Source organism: Pyrgilauda ruficollis, unplaced genomic scaffold (assembly GCF_017590135.1).
Source record: "Pyrgilauda ruficollis isolate IOZ18807 unplaced genomic scaffold, ASM1759013v1 scaffold59, whole genome shotgun sequence".
In the NCBI taxonomy this organism is placed as follows: Eukaryota; Metazoa; Chordata; class Aves; order Passeriformes; family Passeridae; genus Pyrgilauda; species Pyrgilauda ruficollis.
In genome coordinates this window covers 6,266,478-6,293,644 of record NW_024527599.1, presented here as the reverse complement: position 1 = coordinate 6,293,644, position 27,167 = coordinate 6,266,478, and the positions used below count along the sequence as shown (strand labels likewise).

Sequence of the window (27,167 nt, the reverse complement as noted above, 5' to 3'; positions counted from 1 at the left end):
CCTCATCTTCCCCCCAGGCTATTGCAAAAATGTCCCTTTATTCTTCTCCTCAGAGGGTTTTCTCCTGGGGTGGTGTTGTGTCAGGGCTCGGTGTGTCCGCTCCAAAGTCAGATCTCAGGACAGATTTCACTGGAACTGACTGACTCCAGTTTTATCTTCCTGCACAGGATTCCAGACATCCTTCAGAGCAATCTGTGCTCCCCTCTCCTCCTAACTCAGTAAAAGTCTGATAGTATCACTTTATGTAGCCTTAAAATAGGTCTTGGTGTAGCTTTGGGCACAACAGTGGGATTTCTAAAACTCAGAAGCGTTTGTGGCTGCAGGTTTGTTGAAGGGAGAATTGGTTGCCCAACTTCTCCAAGTTTTAAACAGCCAGCTGTAAATCTCTCCTCATGAGTTTATCACCAGCTCCCATGTTACGTGCTCGTTTGTCAACTTCATCTGGTTTCTCCAGCTCCTTCTGCTTTCCAGAGCTGAAAGCACATTTTTTTAATAGAGGTGCAAAGCTACAACAATAATTGAAAATACAATGTCAATTGCAGCAATCCTTCAGCAAGACTCAAAAGCAGGTTTTTTCAGGTAATTCTAACATTTACCCTGATTATTCAGTTTTATATCCTCCTGACACTTAACATATATGCAGAGTGGGAACCTTTATGTTTATATTGCCCCAGTAATTGCAGAGTTAACCAAAGCTGGTTCCTCCCCTTTCCGTGCAGACACACATACATCTGCACACTTTCCTAAAGGGGTTTTTCCTTTGATCCCTCCCCCCATCCACATAAAATTTCCCTCTGAGCCAAGACCCAAAATAACATTTTCCCCAAAGTTACAACATTTATGAAGCAAACAAACAAACAAATTCTCCACAGTCAGAGTGGTGGCAACTCCAGCGAGCGCTCACAACTCTTAACTGCACCAACCTACGTATGTGACATCATTAGAGATGCAAACTGCAGGGAGCTTTGTGCACTCCCTACACAGAACTGGGGGAGTTTATAACTGTAGGGAGGATCATATTTTCATGAGCCACATCAATTTGTAAATTGTGCTCAGGCAAGGTTCACTCACTCAGAGTAAATCCACCAAAAGCACTACCTAGGAGAAGGCGCTTTCACGCGTATTTTCTTTAATTAGTCAGAAGAGGGATGTGTTGCACTGCTCTCCCACAAGTGCTGCTCAGCTTTATTACGTAGTTCAGGCTTGTGCTGCACCCACTGTTAGTGAGGAGAGTTGCTGTTATGGTGCTTTAAAAGATTAACTTTAGAATGCTAATTTCTTCTCATCCCTGGAAGTGTCCAAGGCCAGGTTGGACAGGGCTTGGAGCAACCTGGGATAGTGGGAGGTATCCCTTCCCATGGCAGGGGGTGGAACTGGATGAGATTTAAGGTCCCTCCCAACTCAAATCATTCTGTGATTCTCTGATGAGACCCTGAAAAGGCAGACATAGCTAAAGGTAAAATCAAATAGAAGGCTGGGGGGAAGAAATCTCTCCCTGAAATTCTCACACCCTGGGAAGCTGAGTACCAGGGTTGTCCTGGGGATGTTGCTCAGCTGTGTGTGATCAGGGCAGCATTCACCAGGTTTTGGTCTACAGATTGGGTAGAATGGGCAGCCTCATCATCGGGAAACAGAAACTAATCCAGTCCCAGTGTGAGACACTTTGATCTCAGGCAACCTGCCAGGACTGTTGTTGTCCATTAACTCATCTGCACGAGGAGGTAAATGCAGCCCTGAAGTAGCAAATGCTCTTTTAAGAGGTTGCTGAGAAATCTCCTGTCCACGTTTGTCTGCTTTCATCTTGCCCACTGCTGTGCTGATTTGGGAGCGAGCAGAGCCCGGGATGCCCCTGGCTCCCGTGGGATGTGCCCGCTCCCCCAGCTCCTCGGGAGGCAACTTGGACTGGGTTGGCACAAACCTGCAGCCCGAGCTTTGGACAGTGGGAAAAGCGGTGCATCAAAGCAAGCAGCAGTGAAATCATGTTTGGGTTCTCGTTGGAATGTCACAGAGTACCCTGTCATTTTGTTTTAGCAACTTGTCCTTCCAAATGCGCAGTTCGCCTTATGGCATGCCAGCAGTAAAAATGTCACTTACAATAATTACTTTTTGGTGAAAATGCTTGCTGACTTCCTACCTTCAAGCTGTTTTTTACACAGTGGGGAGATAATAAGAAATGACTTTATCCTGACTGCTCAAATGAACACTAAATGGAATTTAGGTTATTATTACTGCAGATAGAGGACTGTGTATTGAAATTTAAATAGTGGATCAGATGAACTACAGAGATTTGTCTCTGAAAATTATAGTGGATCCATTTTTTCAATCCACTTCCCTCTGAAACTTAAGGCAGCTGTTGTCTGCCTGCTGTCTTTAGAATATAATATTTTTCATAATCCTTTTAGAGGCCCCTGAATACCTTCTGTGTTTTGCATGGTCTTCCTCAACTTCACCATGTTCCGTATCTCGTTCCCCATGAGTCTTTTTGCAGTTTATTAGCTAAGCCTGTGTTTCCAGCAAGGCTTGGACAGGTTACTCTCCCAGCAGTTCCAGGAGTACAGGGTGTCTCTATGGATAGACAGATGTCCTGGGAGGAGAGACTGAGAGCGGGCTTGTGCTTTATGCTCACAGATTCAGATGTTCTTGTTCCAATCTCTGAACTTTGGATTTGGATGCAAAGCCAGTTTGCTGTCAGAGGTGAGGCAGGGTCTGAGCAAAAGCAGCAAACCTGCAGCTCTCAAAATGCATGGGAGAAGTTGCAGTGGAGGAATCTGTCTGTGCTGGCAGACGTGATGCCTCTGGGACTGGTGAAACCTTATCTGTGTCTCAACACTGCTCTGTCACTGAATGCCTCCTTGGAGGGGATACAGCAGCCCTGGTGTCACGTCCTGTAGATGTCTCAGATCTTCTGGGGAGCTGGGAGCAGGTGGCACCTGCAGGTCTTTGCATCCGAGATGTCCTGAGCTTCAGAAGGAGCCTCCAGCTGAAGGGGGCTGTGGATCTGAGCTGTGCTTCACCTGTTGGACGCGTCCTGTGGACCTGGGAAGAGTTCCTGCACATCACAGAAATGGTCCCCCTTGAGCAGTGCCCTGCAGTTCCAAGTGTCCCTGACTGCTGGGTTCCTGCAGAGCTGGTGATGCTCGGGAGAGGAGCCTGGGGTTCCTTACGCTCTGCAGGGACTCTGCCCGTGGCAGAACAGAGCAGAGGGAGGTGTCAGGCTGAGGCTGTGCTGGGGGAGTGTTTTCAGCTGATCTGCTGAATCCAGCTCTTCCAGCACCTCATTTTTGAAGCTTTGGAGCTTTTACTTCACATCTTATATTGGATACAGGCTGTTGGAAAACAAACCCCTGTGGTATAGCAAAGTTTACCTGGAATTTATTGAAATGATTTCATCCATAAATGGTGGCCATGGAGTTTGCAGGTTGTTCTGTAATACAGTTTTATATTTATATGGACAAAATGTTCCTTTCTTCCTTAAACACAAATGTGAAAACATCCAGTAAATACTACTTTTAAGAAACTGGATTGCTTTTAAGTTAGTATTATTATTCAGAGCAGTCTGGGGTTAAAAAAGCAGAGCAAATTTTAAAGAAGTAAGCTTTCAATGTATTGTTTTCACTGGAAATGTTCAATTGCTGCTTTGGAAATCTTAATGTATATTTTTCCAATATCCTGAATTTGTGTCTTTGTCTTGTGAGGAACTTGAGAGAAATGAATACAGACAAATTATTTCATAAACCATGCGAAATGGCTGTGGATTGACAGTTAAATCTGGAATAGTGAATACAGTCAATTTTCCCCTTTGTTCTGTCAGCAGTCACTTGTACTCTAAATGTCTATTTAATTTTTTAAGTAGATTAACGGGAAATGTTTGCATTATTTGATTATTTAATTTACTGTCCCAAATAATGGATCTTTTCCTCAAATATTTATGTGATCTTGAAAATGTTTTTCCAGAAGGGAAAAATGCTAAAAATGAATAGGGAACATATTTGGAGTTATTTGTAGTACATGTACATAATGCCTCGCCTGAAATCACTGTACACTTGCCTTTTGGTGGGGAAAAAAAGCAGTTTGTCATCTGTACTGCCTTCCAAAATTAGATTCCGATAATCCCACCTTTTGGAGTAAATGAGCAGCAGATTGGTCTTAAAAACGAAATTCAAGTAAGCTCTTGGTAAGTGATATAAAAAAAATAAGCTAATATGTGAGCAACAGAGAGCATCTCAGTGATAGATGATAACACAGATTACCTTTGTTGTGTTCATAATTAGGCTGGGCAGGGAAAGGAGAAGGGAGAAGGAGGCATTAGGAAATGCTTTTGTTTAGTCCTGTATGGTTGGGTTTGTTTTTTGGGTTTTTTTAAAATTATTTTGTCCTTTTTTTCCCCCCTCTGTGTGCATGTGGCTCACCGTGCACAGATGAGGAATTGTATAGGAAATTTGCAGCTGCTCTAGTTAGTCAGTAAGATTTGTATAAGCTGGCACAAGGGACAAAATTAGAGGGAAGTTGAACGAGTGCTGTGCCGTTTATTAGCTAGGCAGCCATAATTTTGACCTTGCTGTGGGTTAAAGGACACAGACCTGAGAAGAAATCTGTTTATCATGTGGGGAATTCATGCCATCCCTGACAGTGTACAGTGAACAAGATGGATGATCTGCCAAATTGGTCCCTCGCATGGGTGAATCAGGGCAAATTTACAGTACAATTCCTCTGCTGCTCCTGATACAGAAATAACATTTCCCAGGGTTTCTGTTGGGTTGTATGATGACCCAGGGTGAGCAGAGAGAAGAAATAGGATTTGTAGGATCCCCTTTACCTTAAAGATTTACATGCACCTCACTTTCTGTCTTCCTCTTTTGTATCTCACATAAAACACTAAGGAAAAAGTCAGATTTTTATGTTTGAGAGTGCAACTCCAAGTGAGTGTATCAGGGAAGCTCTTGAATGCAGCATGGGAAAGCCCCCAGGACCCTGAACAACAAACACCATTATCCTCTCCACTCTACTCCAAGTTTGGGCCTGACTTTTCCTGTGGCAGTATTTTCCTTCAGCATTTGGGATGTGTTTCCATGCCGCACAGGCTGCGTGCTCTGGAATGATCTGACAATATTCTGGATAAAAACTCAAAACCCAGTGAGGTTTGCTGGCAGCCACTGCCTGAAGGGACCTGAGAATCCTCTGTGGTGGCACCACAGGGCTCAGAAAACTCTGGGCTCTGGGCTCCTCCTTGTGCAGCTGAGAGCTCTGTCAGCCTCCTCCAGGCAGCTGGAGCCAAACCCAGGGATGTGTGAGGATGGAATCCATGCCATTAACCCTGGCAAGCAGTGGCTGGGAGGCAGCAAGGAGGAGGAAGCAGCCCCACAGGAATGGGGAAAGCTGTGGGTGGAGAAACTGCCCGTGCTCCTTATCTCCTGAATGATTCTTGTAAAGCACTTGTGTTGCCTTTGTGCTGTGGCTTTAAAAAAGGTTCAGCCTGTACCCTCAGATGTCTGGAATCTCTGAACAAGCTCAGTCAGTACGTTCTGTGAGAGATAAATTTATTGGGGGAAAACAACATTTTGTACAGAACCTATTGTTGTTGGCAAATTAACAGATTGGGAAAGCTTTCTTTTAAACCAAGTGTCACAATAACAGATTTGGGTGTCTCCTGATCCACTCTCTGTCTTTATGTTGGATTCTCAAATGCTTTAATTAATACAACATTAATTACAAACTGTATTTTAATCTTGTTATTTCTGGACAAAGAGAATTGCAGAAATGTGATGTGTGTGATAAGAAGCAAAATGAAATCAATAACACTCTCAAGATAGAGAGTTGTATCAGTTGTAGAAAATCCCTCATTGACAGAACAAAATAGTGGCTGAGTGAGTTTCTTACAAGTCACAGAAGGAAGTTAAAACCATTCTAGAATGGTAGCTTTAAAACCATCCTTATATAAAAATGTTGTGACAAGCAAAACTGAGATTTCCTGACCAAGGAAATTGCGTGCAAACTTACAGACTATTGCACTTCAGTTTTTCCTGATTTTTATTTGTATTTGTACATCTTGTCTTTATAAGAAATCAGACACGACTCAAGATAAAATTAGAAAATATTTCTTGTTTCTAAAAAGAGGCTTTTTAGTACCCAAATCATAGCAAGTAGCATTTTGCATACTTAGGCATTTCTTTAAGTAGGTAGAATATAAATGAGGAGAAAAGTTAAATATCCTGCAATCAAAACATTACAATTATGCTAAAGTGGGGACTTTTTTGTCTTTTTTTAATTACAGAAAGTACTCCAAAGACTTCTGCCAGTTGCAGTCCTGCTCCTGAGTCTCCCATGAGTTCCAGTGAATCAGTGAAAAGCCTGACCGAGTTGGTACAGCAGCCCTGTCCTGCCATAGAGACGAGTAAGGATGGCAAATCCCAGGAATCCAGTGAGCCACCTGCATCTGAATCCCAATCCACGACCCCTCTGCCACTCTCAGGCCACTCTGCACTCAGCATCCAAGAATTGGTGGCCATGTCCCCTGAGCTGGACACCTATGGCATCACCAAGAGGGTCAAGGAAGTGCTCACGGACAACAATCTTGGTAAATCTCTTTATTCTCATTTCTTGACAAAATCGTGTATAAATGTTCATGTTTTTATTGTTAGCTACAGGAGATGTCTGTGAGAATGCCTGGGTTTGACCCTGGCCTAGTTAATTTGCTAAAAAGATACCTAATCTTTTTAAACTGGTGGAAAACTCCTTTCAGATTGTCACACACTCCTTCAAGTCCCATCACACCCTTGTTCTTCCTAAGCTCTGCTCCTGGCTCAGCAGCCAGGTACTGCTCCCACCTCCCAAAACAGAGTCCAGCAGGCTGTCAGGACCCCCAGAACCCCAGAGCCAGGGAGATCTCCCCTTGGGAAAGGCTGTTTCCCCCACACTTGCAAATTCCAGGCCCGTTTTGGGTGAGGCAGAGGAGGCCAGCATGGTTGGAGAGGAAGTTGCACCACAAGCAGGAGCACAGTGTCCCTGAGAGCTGGGAGGGAAAATCCAGACTCAGCTGAGGTTTAGATGAGCCTGAGATAAGTGTGCAGGGCCACTCAGTTCTTCTGCTTAGAGATGTGCAAAGCTGAGGCTGCTCTTGCCTACAGATGGGTTTTTGGCTGTTGCCTTCAGTGTCACGACTGTTTGGAATAGTCACAGAGAACAACCTGATGGGAGTATGGGAAGTCCACATTAATTCTGTCACTGTGCCTCTAAATCACTGGTTCTTCTTGTCTTTAACCCTTGCTTCCCCCACAAGGCTTTGGGAGATGTTTGTGGGATCCTTTGAGGGCTCTGGCAGGAGGGCAGTAAGGCTGTGCCAGTGTTACCTGCTCCTGCTTCTGGGTCTCAGCAAGGGATTCATCCCTCCTGCATCAGGTGTTCAGGGGATTGGCTGGTGCTCCCCAGAAGTACCAGCTTCTCTTCCTTCACTACAAATAGGACCAAAAGTTTAGATTTAGACTGATGATGTTACCTATGTGAGAGGAATTTTATCCATATCATCTGAACATGATGACTGTGAAAGTAAAAACTCCTCTCTTTTAGTATGTGAGGAAGCCTTTTTTCATCTAGACACAGAGTAACATGTTATTTCCTTAAAACATTTTTTAAGGGGAAAAAATACTGGGATGGGGGAGGTCCCAAGTTCTCATTTAACATAATTTGGGGGAAAAAAGGGAAATGGCCCTGATCACTGACAGACCCTGAGTGAGATTGTGTTCCACTGAGCCCAGCAGAGTTCCTTGCCCGTGCATTTGGCTGGGGCAGGTGGTGGTTGCTTGTTCAGTGGAGATAAGGTAGAGATAAAGCCCCAAATCATGGTAAGGGTTTGCAGATCCAAGCCCCTGGTTTTTGGGCAAAATGCTATTGAGTGCTGTACCTGCTCTGGTGTTCCAGAGAGGTTTGAAAAAAAAAAAAAAAAAAGTATTTTTGTTTACATTTGCTTTGATGCCATTTTTACTTAGTCTTTTTTATTTCCCATGATTTCTGTTTTCCTACAGTGTGGCTGACAAGCCTAAAAAGCAGCAGAAGAGCCAGGAAATGTGCCCCAAACTCTGCATTAGGTGTGGAACCAGTTTCAATGTCTCCTTTTGTGCCCTCAGTGTGCTAGTGCACCAGGTTTTCTGGTGCACAGGTTTCTCTGCTTTAGGCCACTGGGCCTTGTGAACCTGTCACAGGCAACTGGTGGTGGCTGAGGTGTCCCAGTGCCACCAGCCAGAGACCACAGTTGTACAGAACAATTCAGACTGAGCTGGGTGGGTCTCTCCTCCCCTCTCCAGTCGGGGGAATGGCTTCAAAGTGAAGTAGAGTCGGTTCAGGTGGGATGTTAGGAAGGAATTCTTCCCTGTGAGGGTGGGGAGGTCCCAGCACAGGGTGTCCAGAGAAGCTGCCCCATCCCTGGAAGTGTCCAAGGCCAGGTTGGACACAGCTTGGAGCAGCCTGGGACAGTGGAAGATGTTCCTTTCACTAGGAGCTGGAACTGGGTGATCTTTAAGGTCCCTTCCAACCCAAACCATTCTCTGAAGGTTCTGTGCCTTCAGCACACCGTGCTGGCAGCGTTCACACTGAGATGCTGCTGATGTTCTGAGCCCCAAAATCAGAGTTCCTCAGGGGTTCCCTGCTGGGCTGCACGGAGCTCACAGAGGGAAGCACAAGCACTCAGCTGTTTGAGGATAGGGAATATGGGGCATTTTGTAGGAAGGGTCAGGACTTTCCCTGAAAGATCCATTAGGATCCACATCAGTGGGAACAGGCATGAAAGGTGAGGAGGAGCTTTAGGAAACCTGTGCTTTAAAATATTGCTGTTATTTCTGGTGCTCTGGTGAAGATGGAGCGTGATACACCTGCTCCCTCCCAAGGATGATTTCTGACACCTTCCCCCTTAGCTTGGGAGCCTTTCAGGTGTTTTCTCCTGTCCTGCCATATCCTGACATGAAATAAACAACACAAACATCTTTAGCTTTGTTCTTAACACCTAGAGAACATGATGTTACCTCCTTCTACATTTGCATTTTTAATTTTTAGGCTGTAGTTTAAAGGTTCATTTCCTTCAGCAGCACTGCCAGCACTGCTCATTCCCAACCCTTTTGCAAATCCGTGCCCTGTTCATGTGGCAACACAATATCAGATTTTTAAAGTGGCTGTGTTATCTTGTTAGTAGCTGGCAGGTTTACAGGGAAATGGATGAGGCCTTGCTGATGTTTTTAAATACAAACAGGGAGCAGGTTACCCCAGCAGGACACGTGATAAAAACATAAAGATAAAATTGATAAAATTTCCCCTGAATTACCTCTTTTGTCTGATTTTCCTGATATCGAGGGTAGTGGAAAATCACTTATTACTCAGGAACTTGAATGAATTCTGAATGTAGGTTGCTGTTCAGTCTGTAGGAGCTGTTCTCAGGGCTAGTTTTAGAGCTTATTTAGAGCAGTGTCATGTTAATCCTGTTCTCCTTTCCCCTCTCTGCCTCTCATTATCTCAGCTGCTTCCTCTGCAAGCTCTGCAGACCCACCTGCCCCACACACCTGAGTGGGATGTTCTGCAGCTTCTGACTGGTCCCATATTCCCTCCTCTCCCCATACAGCAAAAAAACCCCACCAGGGCAAAAGTCTTGGTATGTTTTGAAAGAGAAAGAGGAGGGGAATCTTGGAGTTAAGTGCAGGGGGTGGGTCTGTAGTGCAGATATTTGCCATGAGCTGTCTGTATCAGGGTCAGAGAAGGCTGTGAAGGGCTCCTAAGAGCTGGTGATGCTTTTGCAGGCATGGGCTTGTCCTGCAGAGCTGTGGGGTCAGAGCCCCCACTCATGCCCATTGTCCCTTCGGGATCTGTTGGTTACCACTGGCTACAAGTGCTGGGATGTGAAGGGGGAATGTTCTGTTGTGTGTTAGTGAGGGCACTCAAAAGCTGCAGATCAGACACAGAACCCTGAGCCCCAGATTTGGGGGTTATGGAAAGATCTTTGGGTTACCTTGAAATTAAAAGGCAACAGCACTTGTATCTTAAATCCTGATGACTCAGATCACTCCAGGCTCTCCTGTAGCAGAAGCTGACATCAAGGCAGTGCAGCTGAGAAAAAACACTGAAGTGAAGGGGGTTAGAAAATCAGCTCTGTGGTTGGGTTTGAGGTGCACAGGCATTTCCCCCAGTCCTTGGTAAGTTAGGCTTTTTCCATATAAAATCATTGTCAGCAATCACATATGAACACTGTACACTGTAAAGCATTGGCAGATTTCACCCTGCCAGATGACAGCATTTTGTGAGAACTAAAATTAACTATTCTTAACTAGAAATACTGTAGAGATTGTAAAACAAAAATTGTATTGCAAATTCTGATTTTCTCTAGTGGGTAAGGCACAGTTAGATCCCCACAGATAGCACAGCACAGAAATTCCATACGTGTTTCTGTGAGGACATTGCTGAAGGGGCAGGTTGCGTTGCTCTTGGTTCACTGATTGCTGGAAATGTTTGGATTGCCCTGTTGGAACAAGGCTGTGGCACTGCCCTCCTGCATAAGAGCTAAGTAGCCTCACTGCTCTCACTAGTTGCCTGCTTAGCTAGAGGTTCAGTTTCTTTTTCCTCTCCTAATTTTATTTTTTGCACAGTTTCACTGTAAGGTCCCGCTCCCCAAACGTGTCGAGCTCCTCCCTTTATCCCAGGCAGATCCTCAGGATTAAACTAAAGCTCAATATTTATCCTTCTAGTGGGGGGGCAGAACATTTATTCTTCTAAATGTTTCTTCTGGGTTTTGAAGCAGTTCTGAAGTAAGAATAATTGAGGAATGATCTCGTGTTCTTTGCCGTGTCTGGGCTGAGCGAATTCACGCTCTTCTCAATTTCCCATTAGGTCAGCGTTTGTTCGGGGAGACAATCCTGGGGCTGACCCAAGGCTCTGTCTCAGACCTGCTGGCTCGCCCCAAGCCCTGGCACAAGCTGAGTCTGAAGGGAAGGGAGCCCTTTGTCCGCATGCAGCTGTGGCTCAACGATCCCAACAACGTGGAGAAGCTGATGGATATGAAGCGCATGGAGAAAAAAGGTAACGGGGAGCAGAGTGCTGACTCACGCCTTGCACTCCTCAGCCTGGCTTTTATAACCCTCCAGAAATAGTGGAGAGGCAGCATTGATCCACTGTTAGGAGGCTTATGCAAAAGGACTTCACCACAGCTTTTTTTGGAGCTTTTATTTGATGCTTGCTCAAGCAGATACATCTCAAAATAAAAGGAAAACAAACACATAACAAAAAGCCAACCCCAAACCCTAAATATTCACCAGCTGCTGGGGAATCATTGCTGTTTTCTCCTATAGATTAATTACTGAGACCCTGGTGTATCACTGATAACTTGCCTTACCAAATGAGAAATGTGGGTGGGAGCTGGGTTTGGGTTATTAGTTAATAGTGCTGCAGCTGGTCACAGATGTTGGGCTGGAAGAACTGAGCACTGGTTCCTGGGAAAGCTCCTTGCCAGTCCTGCACTGATGGTTGCTGGGAGGAGAGAAAAATACAGCCTTTATAAAAGGCTATTGCAGAATAATGATATTTGTAGCCTTTATAGAGAGGGGTAAGGTGATTGTGTTAATAAAATAAAATTTGTGTTATGCTCACATGAAACAGGGTCATGGGGATGGACACGTGAGTGTTCTGAGTTGTTACTGGGTATCTCAGTAGGAAGTACATCCTGCAAATTTATCCATTTTAAATTCATCACTAAAACCCAGTGGTTATTCAGAGCCCTGTTTTTAGTATGTTCATGTGATTTTACAAGAGAGACTCGTGGGCTGCCATTATCAGCAGTTAACTAATTAATGATATATACATCTCTGGAGCTACCCCTTAATGATATTAGCACAGACATCATTAATCGTGTACACTGAAAGCTCTGCTGTTGACTGATGTTCTGAAAGCATTTACACATTTGATCAAGAACTTGGTGATTATATTTAAAATTGCAGTGAGGGAGCTTCTGGGAAAATTATAGTCTTGCAGGCTTTTAAGAAGAAATTCAAGCCCTTGTCAGAGTAACCAGTATAAAATAAAGCAATGCAGTATCTCAGCACGTGTATGATCTTCCATGGGGAGTAAAATCCACTTGGGTTTCCCACTTACAATTGTAAACCAAAGGGAATCATGAGGAGTTTTGCTGTATTAGAAACATGGCAGGAATAAAATTGTCAACTAGCAGGATTTTTATAGCCTCACAGAGAATATTGCCCATAATGCAGCAAAATAAAATAAAAATAATTTAAAAGTAGTACTGACAATATCCTTTCAAAACGATTTTCTAAACTGGATTCTTATCAAATAGTGAGCAATACATATGGTCTGTAGATGGCATCTGAATAGAGATAAGGCCATAAATCATTGAGACTCTGCTCTGAGCTCCTGAACTGTGCAAGTGCTGTCCTCAGAGCAGTCCAAAGTGAATCCAACCCTGTATTTTCTGCAAAATCCTTTCATGCAGGTAAGAATCCTGTGATTTAACCTTTTAAATTGCTCCAGAGCCACATTAAGAATTTAACTTCCCCTTCAGCTAATGTCAGTTAAAGAACAATGCGACTGGGTCTGCTTCCACTGAAACATTATCAATTATTTCTCTGCCACATTTTATTAAGGGAGTAAATTAATAATTATGGTAAAGGTGAGCTGCATATCTCTTTTTTTTTTTTTTTTTTTTTTTCTGTTCCACCAGTCTGAAGTTTGTGCTATAAATGTCCTTTTTAAGAGGTTCTGAAAATTTGCAGTGTACACTTACCAACCTCTTTGGAGGGAGCTGGGGCTTCATGCTCACCAGGCTGAGACATTTGCCCACCTTTCCTGCCTTGGAACAGTTCATTCCTCCAATAACCTCTGGGGTATTGGGCTGCTGGAAGATCACACTCCTCACAGAACAGCACTGCTGTCAGAAGAAAATTGAATTCCCTTTATTTCCCCATTATTTCACTTTTTAATAATCTTGTTCAATACCACATAAGGTAAAAATTATATTAAAAGGGGCTCTGTTTTATCTCAGTGGGCAGCTGTGCAGTGGTGTCTGTGGCATCCATAGCTGGGCACAGGTGGATGCTGGGGGGGAAAGGTGTAACTCAGTCAGCCTCAGACCCAGATCCAGACCTTTGCCCAAATTACTGCTGGGTTTCCTTTTTTTTCATATGTCTCCTGAGAAATGGAGACTGGTCACAGACAAAAATCAAACTTCTCCAAAAATAAAGTGTGTTTGCAACTTGGATTCTAGTTTGAGCCTTGCTGTCACTGCAAATGTGCTGAATGATCTCCTTACGTTGTCTGCACGCAGCACATATGTTTAAAAATAAAAATAAAAATGGAAAAGCTTTTAAAAATGTCATCTAAGTTTCCAGACACCAGCATTAAAGCCTGAAGTCTGAGTCCTAGTTCTGCCTTTGGCCCAATGGAAATTTGTCCTGATAGTAGATTGTCCTCCAGAAAACAATTGCTCTGGCAGAACAGTGGGACATCCTCCTCTTTATTTGTATTTTAATGAAATATGTGCCTTTATATAATTTGTTCCATTAGCATGAGCAATCCATCTCAGCCAGTGCACCTTTTGTGATCCCAGTGTGAGGTCACAGGAGCAGAGGAAGGAATGACATTTTTCCCAAGCTCTCACAGCTCTGAATTATTCTTTGCTGCTTAAGACAGGAGCTGTGCCCTGCCAGAAATCCCATCCTTTGGAGAGCAGACAGAGGGAGATCCAGCCCATCCTGATCCCTGTGTCTCGTGCTGACTCAGTCACCTGACCAAATTCCAGAAATTCCAGTTAGAGGTGGTCTGAGCCCCTGTCACCTCTCCCATGCCAGGTTCTGTTTTGTCTCGTGGCCTCCTTGAAGCTGCTGCCCATTGCTGAGGTGATGGATGTTGTCCTCCAGCCTCCTGGTTCTGCTGTGCAAGGAAACAAGGGAGCTTTGGCTGTAGTTTGCAGGTCAATGCAGTAGGAAATAACACCCAGGAAGGAGTTTTGAGATTAAACACCTTACAGAAATATGAGATTATCTTGCTGGAATTATTAATTCCATGGTTGAGGGTTGTAACAGTTCCTTGAAGACCGCAAAAGTAACACCAATGGGTCACCTTGAAATAATGTCGATTTTTTTGCAGTTGTACATCTGGTTGGAACAACTTAAATAGGTGGGTTTTTAAAGGAGATTTATTTATAACGCCAATGGGTCACCTTGAAATAATGCAGATTTTTTGCAGTTTTACATCTGGTTGGAACAACTTAAATAGGTGGGTTTTTAAAGGAGATTTATTTAAAAAAAAACACTTTGTTTTTTATGGTTATTTCAAACGTGTGCAGGACTGTATCACGTCAGAGTGATGGATCACGAGCAACTCACGTTGTGTTCCATATCAGTGATCTTACACAGTAGGCAATCCTCAGGTAATCTGTCATATTCAGGAAAAACAAAATGTGGGCCATGCAGATACCCCCAAAGGTTACAGAGTGTGTTCAGAATTCACTTCCCTGGTAGTAAAGCCACAGTGCCAAAGGTCCCACTGGAGGCACCATGGAGAGGGCAGGGTGCTGGAGCCAGAAAACCCAGCCAGTCCTGGAGGGAGCCCTGCCAGGAGGCATTGGCTGGGGTTTGAACACTGCAATTTATTTGATTGCACTGATTTCTTATTCACTGTGCAGCCTCAGCCTGAAGGCAGAGCTGTGGGGAGAGAAAAATTGAATTTTTGAAGAATTTGGTTGCTGACCAGTGTGACTGGCCCCACAGTGTCCCTGGCTCCAACCAGAGCTCCTGGCTCCTGAAGATTTAATGCCTCCTGGATTGATGTCAGGCTGGTGTAATCTGGAACTTAATACCTGAGGTTATCAAATTTTAGCTCTTGAATACGTAAACCCTTAAATATCTAGAAGGTATTTAACAGGCTGTTAAATATTTTATTGACAAGATTCATCTGTATTTGCTGTTTTCAGCCCCCTCATTAGCAATGCTTGTGCATGATACTGCCAGGTGCAGTAAATCCCACCTCTCCATGCCCAGTGTAAATCAATCAAGTCAGTGACAGTCTTTGCTAGGACTCCTTCCTTGTGGAATTTGCCAGGATAATTCACTCCCAGTCAGGGAGGAAGGTCAGTGACAGAATCACAGGCTCCTGCCATCAGCCTCACCGAGCCCATCAGAGCAGGGAGAGCTTTCTTAAAAGTGTCTGTGTTTTGGAAGGAGCTTTGTGTAGGGGAGGAGGGTGCTGGGGGCTGGTTTTCTTTCATAACCTGTCACTGCCACAGCAGAGAGCTGTAAGGAAAGGCAGCAAACGCCTGATGGTTGTTCAGCCCTTCCCTGGCATCTCTGGGCTCCAGGCGCCATCGTGTGTTGGAGATGGCTTGGGAAGGCTGGGAATGCTGCAGCTCCACTTCCACAGTCGTGTTTTCCTTCATGTCAGAGACACCTCCGTGTACACCTGAAGTGTTTTAACCACCAAACCCCTTTCAGTCAAAAGAAAGCACAGCTGTCCCAGTCGGGGCCTTACGTGGGAGTTCACTCCTCTTGAAGGAGTGAATCTGAAATGAGTCGTGTGAACTGAACCCTGTCATTCCTGTCCCACGTTCATTGTAAAGGCAGAAAACTCTGGCAGGTTTCCAGCTGTCTTACCCTCTTTTCTTCTCTTTCTGCCTCTTGCATCCTCCCCTCATTTGGTCTCTGGTGGCACCTCATCCTTCCCATCCCCTCCCAGCAACCCATCCCTGCATCCCCACCTGCCGTCTCCATGTTCATCCCTCAGCTTTCCCCATCTTTCCTTCTCACAGCAGCAAGCCTATACCCAAGTTAAAAAGACCCTGATAGATAAGAATCCATTGATTCTGCATTTGTATTCATCCTGGGCTGATCCACTGTGCTTCTCTTTCAGCCTACATGAAACGGCGGCACAGCTCCGTCAGCGACAGCCAGTCCTGCGAGTCCTCGTCCGCTGGCATCGACTACAGCCAGGGCGCCAGCCCCCAGCCCCAGCACCAGCTCAAGAAGCCCCGGGTGGTGCTGGCACCAGAGGAGAAAGAAGCTCTCAAACGAGCCTACCAGCAAAAGCCATACCCATCACCAAAAACCATTGAGGAACTCGCCACGCAGCTCAACTTGAAAACCAGCACCGTGATCAACTGGTTCCACAATTACAGGTGTGTGACCTCCCGGAGCCCTGCTCCTGAGGGATGGCTTGGCTTGGCTTTGGCAGGTGCTGCTCTGCCTCAGCGGAATGTGTCGGGTGGTTGTGCAAAACAAGCAGCTTGGACAGCAGGGAGGTTCTCACTAACACAGTGCTAATGCTCCAGACTAATTTTAAGTCATCCCTGAGGAGCAGCAGTACTCACATATTGATGTGAGTAGTGCTTTTAAACAGAAAGTCTGGCTTTCGGGGTGGGCGTGGATGTAGAGATGTCCACTGATGAATATTTATGAAGCCACTGCAGCAGGCCAGGCTGTTCTGTCTGACTCACATGTGCACACGCACAGACACGTGTTGGGTGCGTGGTGGGTGTTGTCCTTGGGTCACTGGGTGGGGGGTACTTGGAAATGTCCTTTATTGGATGTCATCAGAATTGCCCTGCTTTCATTGTGTCATTTTTCTGCATCAGAAGAAAAAAAAATTATTTTCTTTTAGGTCTTGAGTCACCGAGCTCTGAAAATAGGCACAGTGTTTGTGCTGTGCTCTGGGAAGCTTCATGGAGTCCTGAAGGACAGAGAACCAATAAGCCTGAAGTCAGATGTGGCCACAGAGAGGGATTTCTTACAAGGGCCTGGCGTGCCAAAACAAGGGGAAATGGCTTTAAACAGCCAGAGAACAGGGACAGATGGGATATTGGGAAGGAACTGTTCCCTGGGAGGGTGGGCAGGCCCTGGCACAGGGTGCCCAGAGCAGCTGTGGCTGCCCCTGCATCCCTGGCAGTGCCCAAGGCCAGGTTGAACAGGGCTTGGAGCAGCCTGGGACAGTGGAAGGTGTCCCTGCCTGTGGCAGGGGGTGGAAGAAGGTGAGCTTTTAGGTCCCTTCCAACCCAAGCCATTCCAAAATTCTATGATTTATTTCATTGGTATGATTAAATCATTGAGTCCCACTGAAATAAAATATTGGTCTGTTCAGTTCCTCTCTCATTTGGGGAGGAAACTTCTTCACATTTGAGCCCCTGAAGCAGGTTTTGGCCTAGAGACAGCGATAAAAAGAGCCAAGGCTGGAATAGCACATAAGAATTAGAAGGATTTGAATAAACATATTATCAACTGTGCTTGGGATTGGAAGTCCTAATTAATGCAGCAGACTTTTCTCCAAGAAATTTGTGCTAATGAATATTGAACAGGTACTGTTAAGCTACCAGATTTAATACTATTCTGCTCCTTCACTCGGAGCCAGTAATGTTCCTAATTAGTCCAGATTGCTAAACTTGTTTGTTTTTAAAAACTGCTAACATTTAAAGGGTAGTTTTTTACTTTAGCCCTTCTCAGCTTTTACCAGGGAAGTTGCCGAAGCAAAAGCAGTAGAGTTTAATGAGCTATCTCAGAAATATTATGCACAATAGTTAAATAATGTTTATAGTAAACAATACAAAATTTTAAAAAATCAAGTAATCATATTGACACTGAATTTTGCTGCCTTGAATTCAGTACAGATGCAGCCTCTTTTCACCGCTCAGAGTTCTCCAAATGCAGGCCTCTTCCAATTCCCACTTGCAGGCAATTATACACAAGTTGGAGGGATGCCTATGAAAATATGTTCCCTTCGGCCTGACAGCAAAATGTGCTGTTCTCACTTGGGCAGACGAGCGGGAGCGCTGGTGGCAGGTGTCACCTCCCTCGTCACCACGAGATCCATCCCTGCCTGGGCGTGTGATCCAGCCCCACCTTGCCGGGGAGGAGGTGCTGACAGCTGGACACAAAATCAAACCCTGCAAACGGGGGGCTGGGGGCAGCACAAGGCTGAGCTTTGAGTGATCTGGGCCTGCTCCCAGATGTGCTGCTGGGACTCCAGGGCTTTCAAAAGCTGTTTCAAGCCTGTTTGGAGCCCTGTGTGCTCTGAGCACTGAAAAATCAAAACACAAACCTATTTTTTGTTCCCCTTGATAATAACTTTCTTAGCTGTCTTGCATGATTTTCTCTTAAATCATGTGTAGGGTGTTGCAGAAAAGGGACAGGTTCCATGTTCTGTGAGGGGAGCAGGGTTTGACTGTTCTGCAGCTTGTATAAGAAATGGGTGGTCTTTCTTTCAGTCTTCTCTAGGCCACACTTAACTTTATTTATCTCTTTCATATTCTCCCTAAGCCATTTCCTTTCCAAACTGAAGAGTTTTTTATACAGAAGCAGTTCCACATCTCTGACCATCTGCTTGTGCTTTAATACTAATTTTTATTAGTAGCTTTAGATAAGGGAGGGCACAGATTTGGACAAGTTTATCTTGCTGTCTATTGGGAATCCTGCTGCAGTGATGCTTTTCCTTTCGGATTCAGCCCAAATCTCCCATTCCAAACGTGGTTGCTACAGCAGGATCTACCTTTATATCCACCAGATGGAAAGTCAGCATTAGCATTTATTTCCTGCAGCAAAAAGAAACGCTGAAAAAATATCCTCAGCAGGCAAAGAAATAATTCACTTCAGAATATAAATAGGTATAAAGGATTTTGGCATGTCTGCAAACTTCTCCAAGTCTATAGCTTTGCATTCATACCAGTCACAGAGCTCTCAGAATATCCAATAAATATCCCTTGCTTTGCACTAGTGAAGCACGTACAGAACACATCAGAGTTTGAGGCTCTGATGTCTTAAGAAGGGTAGAAAAAAGCAGGAGGGAGGAATTTCTATCCCACTTCACCTGTGGATACTGGCACATAAACTCAGTATGCCACAGAAATTATACTACTGACGCATCAGGAATGAAACCAGACTTTCTAGAATGGTACTCCAGCACTCTTGGACCCTAAATTCTGAGTGTATTTTTCAATGCACTTCAAATTGTGTTGGTTTTGATGTTGTGTGAAGGTTTGTCTGGGGAGTTGCAGCAGACACCCAGGAGATCTCTGATGTTTTGCGTTCCACTGGTGAAATCCAGCAGGGTGTGTGGATGTCAAGGCCAACACCTTCCCCAAGAAGAATGCTCTCTGGAATCCTCTAGCTGCTGTCACCAGGTCTTCTTTACCATAAGAATTTAATTACTATGTTAATCAGGAGCCAGTCCAGATTCCAGCAGCAGTATCTTGGGTGTGAATTCCAGGGATTTCCACAGACATGGGTTTGATGTTTGTAGGGCTGTGGTCAGATTCTCAGTGAGGTTCAGTACATGCTGGAGCTGAGGTATTTTAAATGCCATGCAGGCACAGAGCTCTTACCAGCCTCCTCTCCTGACTTGGGGAATGCTACAGAAACACCATGTTCTGGATCAATGTCCATACAGGGAGATTTTAAGCATAAATAGAGCCTGATAATCGATGTTGCAGGATGCGTGCAGTTAATGGTAATAGAAAATAAATGTTAGCACCTGTGGGCTTCTGTTAGGTGAGTAATATTCTCCTAGGGAAAATTACAGACCCCCTAAATCCTTCAAAAGTGTGAAGTCAGCGAGTACTGCTGAAATACTCTGTTGCATTTCAAGTAAGTCAATAAGATCAATAGCTTCAAAAGCAGTATTCAGGTGGTGTTCTCCATTTAGCTGAATGTGTTTCCATTGTGTGCTGTCTTCCACAGCACAGTTAAGGGAAAACAGAAAATCCTTACAGCCATCAGTGCTGGGACAACGTGTCACTTGTCGTTTGCAGACCCCTTGGCAGTTCCCTGTGGCTGAAACCAAGAGTTTTTTATCTTCACTCTGAAAAATAGTAAGCTCTGCTAAACTCTCCCCAAGGCTGTGGTCCCATCCCTGACCATGGATCATTTGGGCTCCCTCTTGGTTATAAATTAGGACTTAAAGGTGTTCATCACTTCTCCCATGGATGCAGCAGGACAGAGAAAGGGTTAGCCCAGAGCCTAAGGTATTTCCATAAACCTTTCTGTACTTGTGAGGATTTTGGGAGCTCCTAATCAGAGAAGGAAGAGGGAGGAAGGCCTGACTTAAATGGCAGAAGTGGTGTGTTTGGGGTGTCCTTGCACACCAGGCAATTCTACCCACACATGGAGTGCAGTCATTCCTATGAAAGGCACTGCTTGGCTTGTCACTATTCATGTTTTGAATTTGATTTTTTAAATAAAAAATGAGGCAAAAGTCAGACTAGCTCATAGACTGGCAGCTTGTCACAGGCTGGCTTTCTCACAGTGCTTTCAACACAACAGTCTTGGTTTCATCTTCATTTCTCCTCACTGTCCAGGAGAACGTGGGGCTTGTCCAGCTTTTTCCTGGTTTATTTTTTGTTTAGGCAGACTGGCTTATTTCTAGTAGAAAACTGAATTGTTTTGTGTTTATAATCCACTTCATTCTGGATCTCCTAAAACTGTATTCATATTTTTTATTAAAAATACTAACTTCTCACTAGGGAAGTGGTGGAGTCACCACCCCTGGAAGTGTTCAAACAACGGGTCAGTGCAGCACTTGGCAGTAGGGTTTAGTGGTACGTGGCTGGAAATTGGACTCAATGGTCTCGGAAGTCTTTTCCAGCCTTAATGATTCCACAAAAGGGCATCTTTAGTGGCATGGGAAGGACTTTTTTAGTGGAGGTGGGCATCTCCTTGCTGCCGTGGCAGACTCAAAGAGTTCACAGAATGACTGGGTTGGAAGAGACCTTCAAGATCATCGAGTCCAACCCAGCCCCAACACCTCAACTCAACCCTGGCACCCAGTGCCACATCCAGGCTTTGTTAAACACACATGCCTCCTCCGAGCTCACACCCCTCTCCGCTCTCTCCTAGGTCCCGCATCCGCCGGGAGCTGTTCATCGAGGAGATCCAAGCCGGGAGCCAGAGCCAGGCCGGGTCGAGTGACTCCCCTTCGGCCAGAAGCAGCAGGGCGGCCCACAGCTCCGAGGGGGACAGCTGCGACGGCGTGGACGCGGAGGGCCCTCCCGACGGGAAGCCGAGCGGCCCGGAGGCGGACGAGTTCAGCAATGCGGCCGCCAAGTCTCAGGGAGGGCCCACCGAGCCGGCTTTCGAGGCGGGGGAAGAGGCACTGCGAGGCGCCAGGCCTTCGGAGAGAGCGGAGCCCGAGAGCCTGGAGGACACCGACGACGAGGGCCGGCTCAGAGCGCCGCGCCAGAGCTCCCCGCCGGCACCGCAGCGCCCGGGAGACGCTCTGGAGACACTGCCAAACTCTGCCACGGAAGGGGATGCCTCTACCTCAGCTGCCTCCACCTCAGTCCTTACGGGGGAGAGCTCCTACAAGTCAAAAGAAAGTTCAGAGAAAATCTCCAGTGTGCCAAGTACGAGCTCGACGCCGGCCTCGGGCTCGCAGAAAGCCAACTCTCTGCAGAGCTTGTTCGGCTTCTCGGAGGCGGCGAGCTCCAGGAACACGCGAGACAGCTCCCTGAGGAAAAAGAAAGCGGCCAACTTGAACAACATCATCCACCGCTTGGAGAAGGCCGCGAGTCGGGAAGAGGCCGTGGAGTGGGAGTTTTGAGATTAAACTGGCCCAACTCGGGAGAGCTGGGAAGTCAAACTGGACCTCTACTGGTTTTATTGTGTTCGCACTTAACCGCCCTGCGGGCCACAGGGCAAAAACGCCATAGGCCAAGGTGCATATAGAAATCAAAAAAAAAAAAAAAAAAAAAAAAAGGAGCGTTAAGCCCAATTTATGTTTGTGTTTTCGAGGAAGAAAACTGAAATGTGTAGTCAAGCTTTTTTGTACCCTGAAGTGTTTTTATTATTGCCCTAAGTGATTTCCACAATTTCTGGAATAACTCATACAGCTTTGCCTTGTGCCCTCCTCTTTGGTGTGGGGCTTTAAAAAAATGAAAAACAGGAAAAAAAAAAAAAACTAAAAAAAAAAATCTTAAAAAAAAATCAAACCCACATATTAAAAGGGGGCTTTTTATCTGCCATCTAATGGCTACAGAGCGATAATACACTATTATCTTCTTAAACCAGGAAAAAAGGGGAGATTTTTCAAGAAAAAGAAAAAAAAAGAAAGTTTTTTGTAGCTGTTCAGTTGCCACTAAGAGATTGCACAGTCAACCGACTCTAAACACACTAGTTTGGATTCCTACATATTTTCAAGAAAAGAAAAGAATCTTGTTGTTTGAAACTTTGAATTAAAAAAAAACACATTTACTCCACATATTTTTTAACAAAACAAAAAAAAAGTCACATCAGGAAAATATCTTAATTTGTGGTAGCTGACTTAGTGTTTTCTTGTAAGTGAAATAGAATATTGACACGTAGTGCACATTGTTTCATAGCTTTAACTGATTCTGGTCTTTTGCAGCCCAGAATTTGTTTAATACACTCCATTTTAGGCCAAATCAGGACAAAAAAAAAAAATCTGAATCTAGGTATTTTATAATCTGCTTTTTAACCTCTAACCACAGAGCACGCTGATCAGACCTCATATCTGGGAGGTTTAGGAGACAACTTAGAAGCAGCATGTACTTGATCATTTCACTTGGTTCGTAGTGTACAGGATTTCCTTTCAGCAAAGACAGATCGCTCCAAAAACGTTGGCCAGTAACATTTCAGCCTGCTACTTGGGGGCCTAGCCCGTATCCCGAACATTCAGCTTACCTGGATCCTTGGGAACGCAGTTCACGTGTCCGACTGCTGTCACACACCACTAAGAGGGACGGGAGCTGCCGCAGACCCAGCCCTTTTCCTGCTGTTGGTGGCCATTTACTGACTCTCTTCCCACCACGAGCACTGATTTTAAATACGTTTTAGTTGTGGGAAGCTCCTTTTTTGCGTGGATAAAGAGTACGTGGCAATGCCCAGACGGGCTCTCACCGGGGTGGAAGCAGCCCAAGCTCGAAACCAAAACCTTCGTGCTCTCGAGTCCCAGTCCGGCCCGTTCTGCCCTGCAGACATACAGCCTTTTCCCATTATTTTATGCACAGGTTAGGGCTGATCAAAGTACAAATCCAATTCTAACTTGTCTCTAACTCCTCCTGTTGTCTATATGTATATGCGTGAGCATAGAGGTGTGTGGAAGGATGTGTGTGCGTGGGTGTGTGCGTGCAATTTTATACGTCTGTGTATTTTCTTACGTACTTGTGCACACATAGAGTGCATTACTGCCACCTTTTTTCAATAAGCTGTTTTATCAGTTATGGCTTCTACAAGTTTGCTAATTTAGACTCCTTTATTGCCATATCTTTAAAACTAACAATAGATGATTTCGGAATATATATATATATATAAATATATATATATATAATTTTTTTTTGCTTATTTATAGGTGCTGTATTTTATTATCTGATTGTTAGGAAGGGATGAAAGGGGGCAAATATTCTTTAGAGGGATAGACTGCCGGCAGTATTGGGTATAATTTACAAGATGTAGTTGTCATACTGTATATTATTGATTGAAGACTTTTTTGACCGTATTGTGTATCATTGAACTTTTGTCTTAGGTCAGCATCTTTTTGATGACACTTTAATGGTGCATTCATTACTTCTTAAGTTTAATTAATATTACTTTTCTGATTTTGGGGGAGGGAGGGATGGGGGAGAGGAGTTCCGACTTTAAAGGTATGTTCCCAATATTACACCTCAGTGTGCTTGTATTAATTCATTAGTAGGATTTTTGACTGTAAGATGTGAAACCACATTTCTTGCATGATGTTTTAGAACTTATGTATTTCATTTACAGTCTCTTAACATGCGACAGCAGCACTTAGTGCAAGTTTTCACAAATTTAAGAATCAGTACACTAAAATCCATCCTTCTCATGACTAAGGAAAGAAGGCTCTAGGAGGCTGAAAGGCAGGGATTTATGTCCAGTTTTCACTGCTAGCTGTTTCAGGATTCCTCCGTGGGTAACTGGGGACTCGTGGTGCGAAACTAAAGCTGAGGAAGGGAGAGAGAGCAGCTGCCCCTTTCTGTGACGAGCTGAGGGACAATGGCAGTGACAGACACCAGGGCGTGGCAGCGCGTGCTGGGAGCGCTCCTGGTGGGAGCGTGGCCAGTGCCTGGGAACGGGGTGAAGCCAAGGGTGACCTCTCTGTACCTGTCCAGTGTCCTGCTCTGACTTCCAAAGCACAGCTCCGTGGATGAGCGCGTCCTGGTAGGAGTTCACGTACCTTAGTGCAAGTCACAACGAGCTGCGTCTCCAGCCGAGAGCAAAACTTCTGCCCAGAGGACGCAGATATTTTCTTAGGTTCTTTAATTGTTTTTAATTTTTTTTTTTTCTTCATTGTTGTTTGGTTCAGGTTGGGTTTTTTAATTAATTCTAGGCAATACACTTGCCAGTCTGTTCCTACTGTCCTTGTCTGCTGATTTGAGACCCAGGTGCTGGATGCAGTCAAGTGGTTCCTCTCGGCTTTCTCCATAGCGAGGGGTTTTTTTTCTGTTTGATGATTTTATTTTGTTTTTTAAGTTAATATTCCCCAAACTGTTCTTGTGCCTGTGTCTATCTGATTGCATTCCATGATGCTTACTGAGAGCTCTGGCTGCACTGTACGACAGCAGAACTGTATTCACAGGTCGCACGCAAATGCAGCACTTAAGGTCAATCTCTCTTCTTAATAAGCAATACGTAAGTGCCTTGAAACATATCTTCTTTTTTTTTTTCTTTTTTCTTTTTCCTGTTTATTTTTGGTTTGCTTTTCAGGTTTCCACTAGTTCTTTAGGGTTCTTTAGTGTCCGCCCAGTTTTTAATGCTGTAATGATTTTTAAAAAGCATATCTGTAGCTTGCCCTAGAGGAAATCTTTCTTTCATAACACTAACTGTTAATTCTAAGCTCCATTATTCCATTTGAGTCATGTAATTTTGCTGGTTAAAGACAGCGTTCAGAAGTCAGAAGTCACTCCATCCTGCCAAGCGTTATCATTGGGATCTATTATAAAATTAATCAAATAAAATGCTGTCAGTATTTCCTATATTTTTGGCACTTTATTAATGGCTTAGCTCCTTTTGCTGTTTCATATTTAATGATCTGTGTTGAATGTGGATTAGCCTGCTGAGATGCTGTTGGGGTGATCTCTGCCCTGAGTCCCTCTGGGTTCCTTGGTGACCCCCTGGTTGGAGGGCAGGGCCCGAGGAGCACCCCCAGACCTGGAGCTCAGAGATGCTCCTGGGCTTTGTCCCGGTGTTTAGCCAAGGTCACAGCTGCTTTTCTGTTCCAGTGGAAAGTAGGATGGATTAGTTTGAACTACTGCTGATGTTCTCGGGTTGGACATGAGTTACCTGCTGGTTTTTCTGGCCAAGGCCCCCCAGTTTAGAGGCTGAACTTATACTGCAGGGTGTGAGAGATAGTTGGGATCAATTTGGAACTCACCCTTGGGAGGAAAATGTGCTTTGGAATAACTTTTTTTTTTTTTTTTTTTTTACTTAATTCAAAGGATAAAAAATTGAAGGAGAAGAAATGCCAAAGAGCAGCACAGTGGCTGTCATCCCTTGGGTGCTGATTCCAGGGGAAGGGAATGTGTGAAAGGTGTGACGTGGGGCTCATCTCACAGGGCAGCAGAGCTCTCGTTGCTGACATTTCTTTTCCTGATGGATAAAAGCACAGGCAGTTTTCAGGAAATCCGTCATGCCAGATTCTGTTTTTCCTGAGGTTCTTTAAAAGCATTTTATTTTCTCTCTCTGTTTCCAGTTCCATGCTCTTACCAATGCTGTGCATGAAGGGCCAGGGCTGTTTTAATAGAAATACGTTTATATTGCAGTTAAATTGTTGATTTTTCTCTCTGGATGATTAGGGAAGGAAAAAAGTGCAGTGCTTTGTTTGCTAAAAGCCAGGAAAGACTATCCCCTGGCAGAAGGGTCATGCAGTGGAATTGTCAATACACTTCCATTTTTCAGGATACAGATTTCAGACAAGAGCATTGTAGATGTTTATTGGCAGAAATGCACTTAATTACAGTTGCTTTTGATGCCATAAAATTTGACCATTTTATTTATTCATCAGTGAAATGCCTATGAATAGAGCCACCCTTTAAAGGAACCCATATCAGTGCACTCTGCCCATATCATGAATTGGTGTGTCCTTTAGTAATAAACTCCTTGCTGTAATAGGAAAGATCTATATTACAGTTAAAAAGAAAAAAGTATGTGCCTTTCTCATTAGCTGAAAGATCTCTGCATTATTTTTATGTAACTTGTTGGTATGGGATTGGTGTAGAGCAGGGGGACCATGAACACCACAGAATTCTATGCAATATTTTCCAATCCAATTACTTAAAAGTCCCTATTTTTCAATCCTTTAACAGGAGAAATAGTAAGTCAGAGAAGTGCATCATGCTGGTGGTAATTCAAACTGCAAAGCTGATAAATTGACATAAAACAGGATTGAGGGAAATGTGACAAATTAATGTGACGAAATAATGGAAAATGCTAGCAGTGGTTGCAGTCCCTACAAGCACAGCTGCTGTCAGAAGTCTGTAATCTTCCATTTTAAAATTAATAATTTCCAGTATTCTTAAAGCTTTTATGAATAATAATGCTCCTGGCAAAAACAGAGCAGGTTAGAAATAAGAAAAAAAAAATCACATTTTGACCATATAGAAATTATGAGAATACACAAAAAAAAAAAAGTAATTGGGTTTGGACACTTTGCACTTGCAAGAAAAAAAAATCACATTTTGGCCATATAGAAATTATGAGAATACACACAAAAAAAAAAAAAAAAAAGTAATTGGGTTTGGACACTTTGCACTTGGATCCAAAATGTTTTATTTCAGTTGAAATGCCGCAGCAGTCTGTGCCTTTCGCAGGGTTGTGAGAGATCAGTAGCTTGGCAATTTGTTGCAGACTGCAAGTGGAGTGTTGACATTTTTAACCTGCACATGGAGGGCACTATTTTTGCTCCATTTGTGTCTCTTCCTACAAAGGAGTTCCTGGAATTCTCTGATTTCCTTTTTATCCTGTGGATGTTCTCTGTCTTCAGCCACGAGTGTGGCCGAGCTCCTCTTGGGGACTCAGAAACAAGAGGAGAAGGAGGAAGTTGGTTCTTAGGTGAGGACTGGATTTAACATTCCCTGAAACCAAGTCAAGGCTTTCCTGTGAGTGTGTGGCAGTTTTGGCCCTGGTGTGACCAGCTGGTTGTAGCCTTTTATCCCTAAATTTAACTCCCATGGATAAAACATT

At 44.3% G+C, this 27,167-nt stretch overlaps 1 protein-coding gene across 5 annotated transcripts in view; it reads left to right on the top strand.

Moving 5' to 3' along the window:
• The window catches only part of CUX1 (cut like homeobox 1), a 266,545-nt gene that overhangs the window by 213,710 nt on the left and 25,668 nt on the right, over window positions 1-27,167 (top strand). For 4 of the 5 annotated variants that reach the window (XM_041482904.1, XM_041482905.1, XM_041482903.1 and 1 more), the window contains 4 exons: window positions 6,272-6,574; window positions 10,861-11,049; window positions 15,883-16,147; window positions 20,850-26,603. The exons of the other annotated variant lie outside the window; for it this stretch is intronic. In XM_041482904.1, coding sequence (XP_041338838.1) covers window positions 6,272-6,574; window positions 10,861-11,049; window positions 15,883-16,147; window positions 20,850-21,552 — 1,460 coding nt within the window. In that variant the 3' untranslated portion in view covers window positions 21,553-26,603. Of the gene's footprint in view, window positions 1-6,271; window positions 6,575-10,860; window positions 11,050-15,882; window positions 16,148-20,849; window positions 26,604-27,167 lie in introns of those variants that run through there. 5 annotated transcript variants of the gene reach the window in all.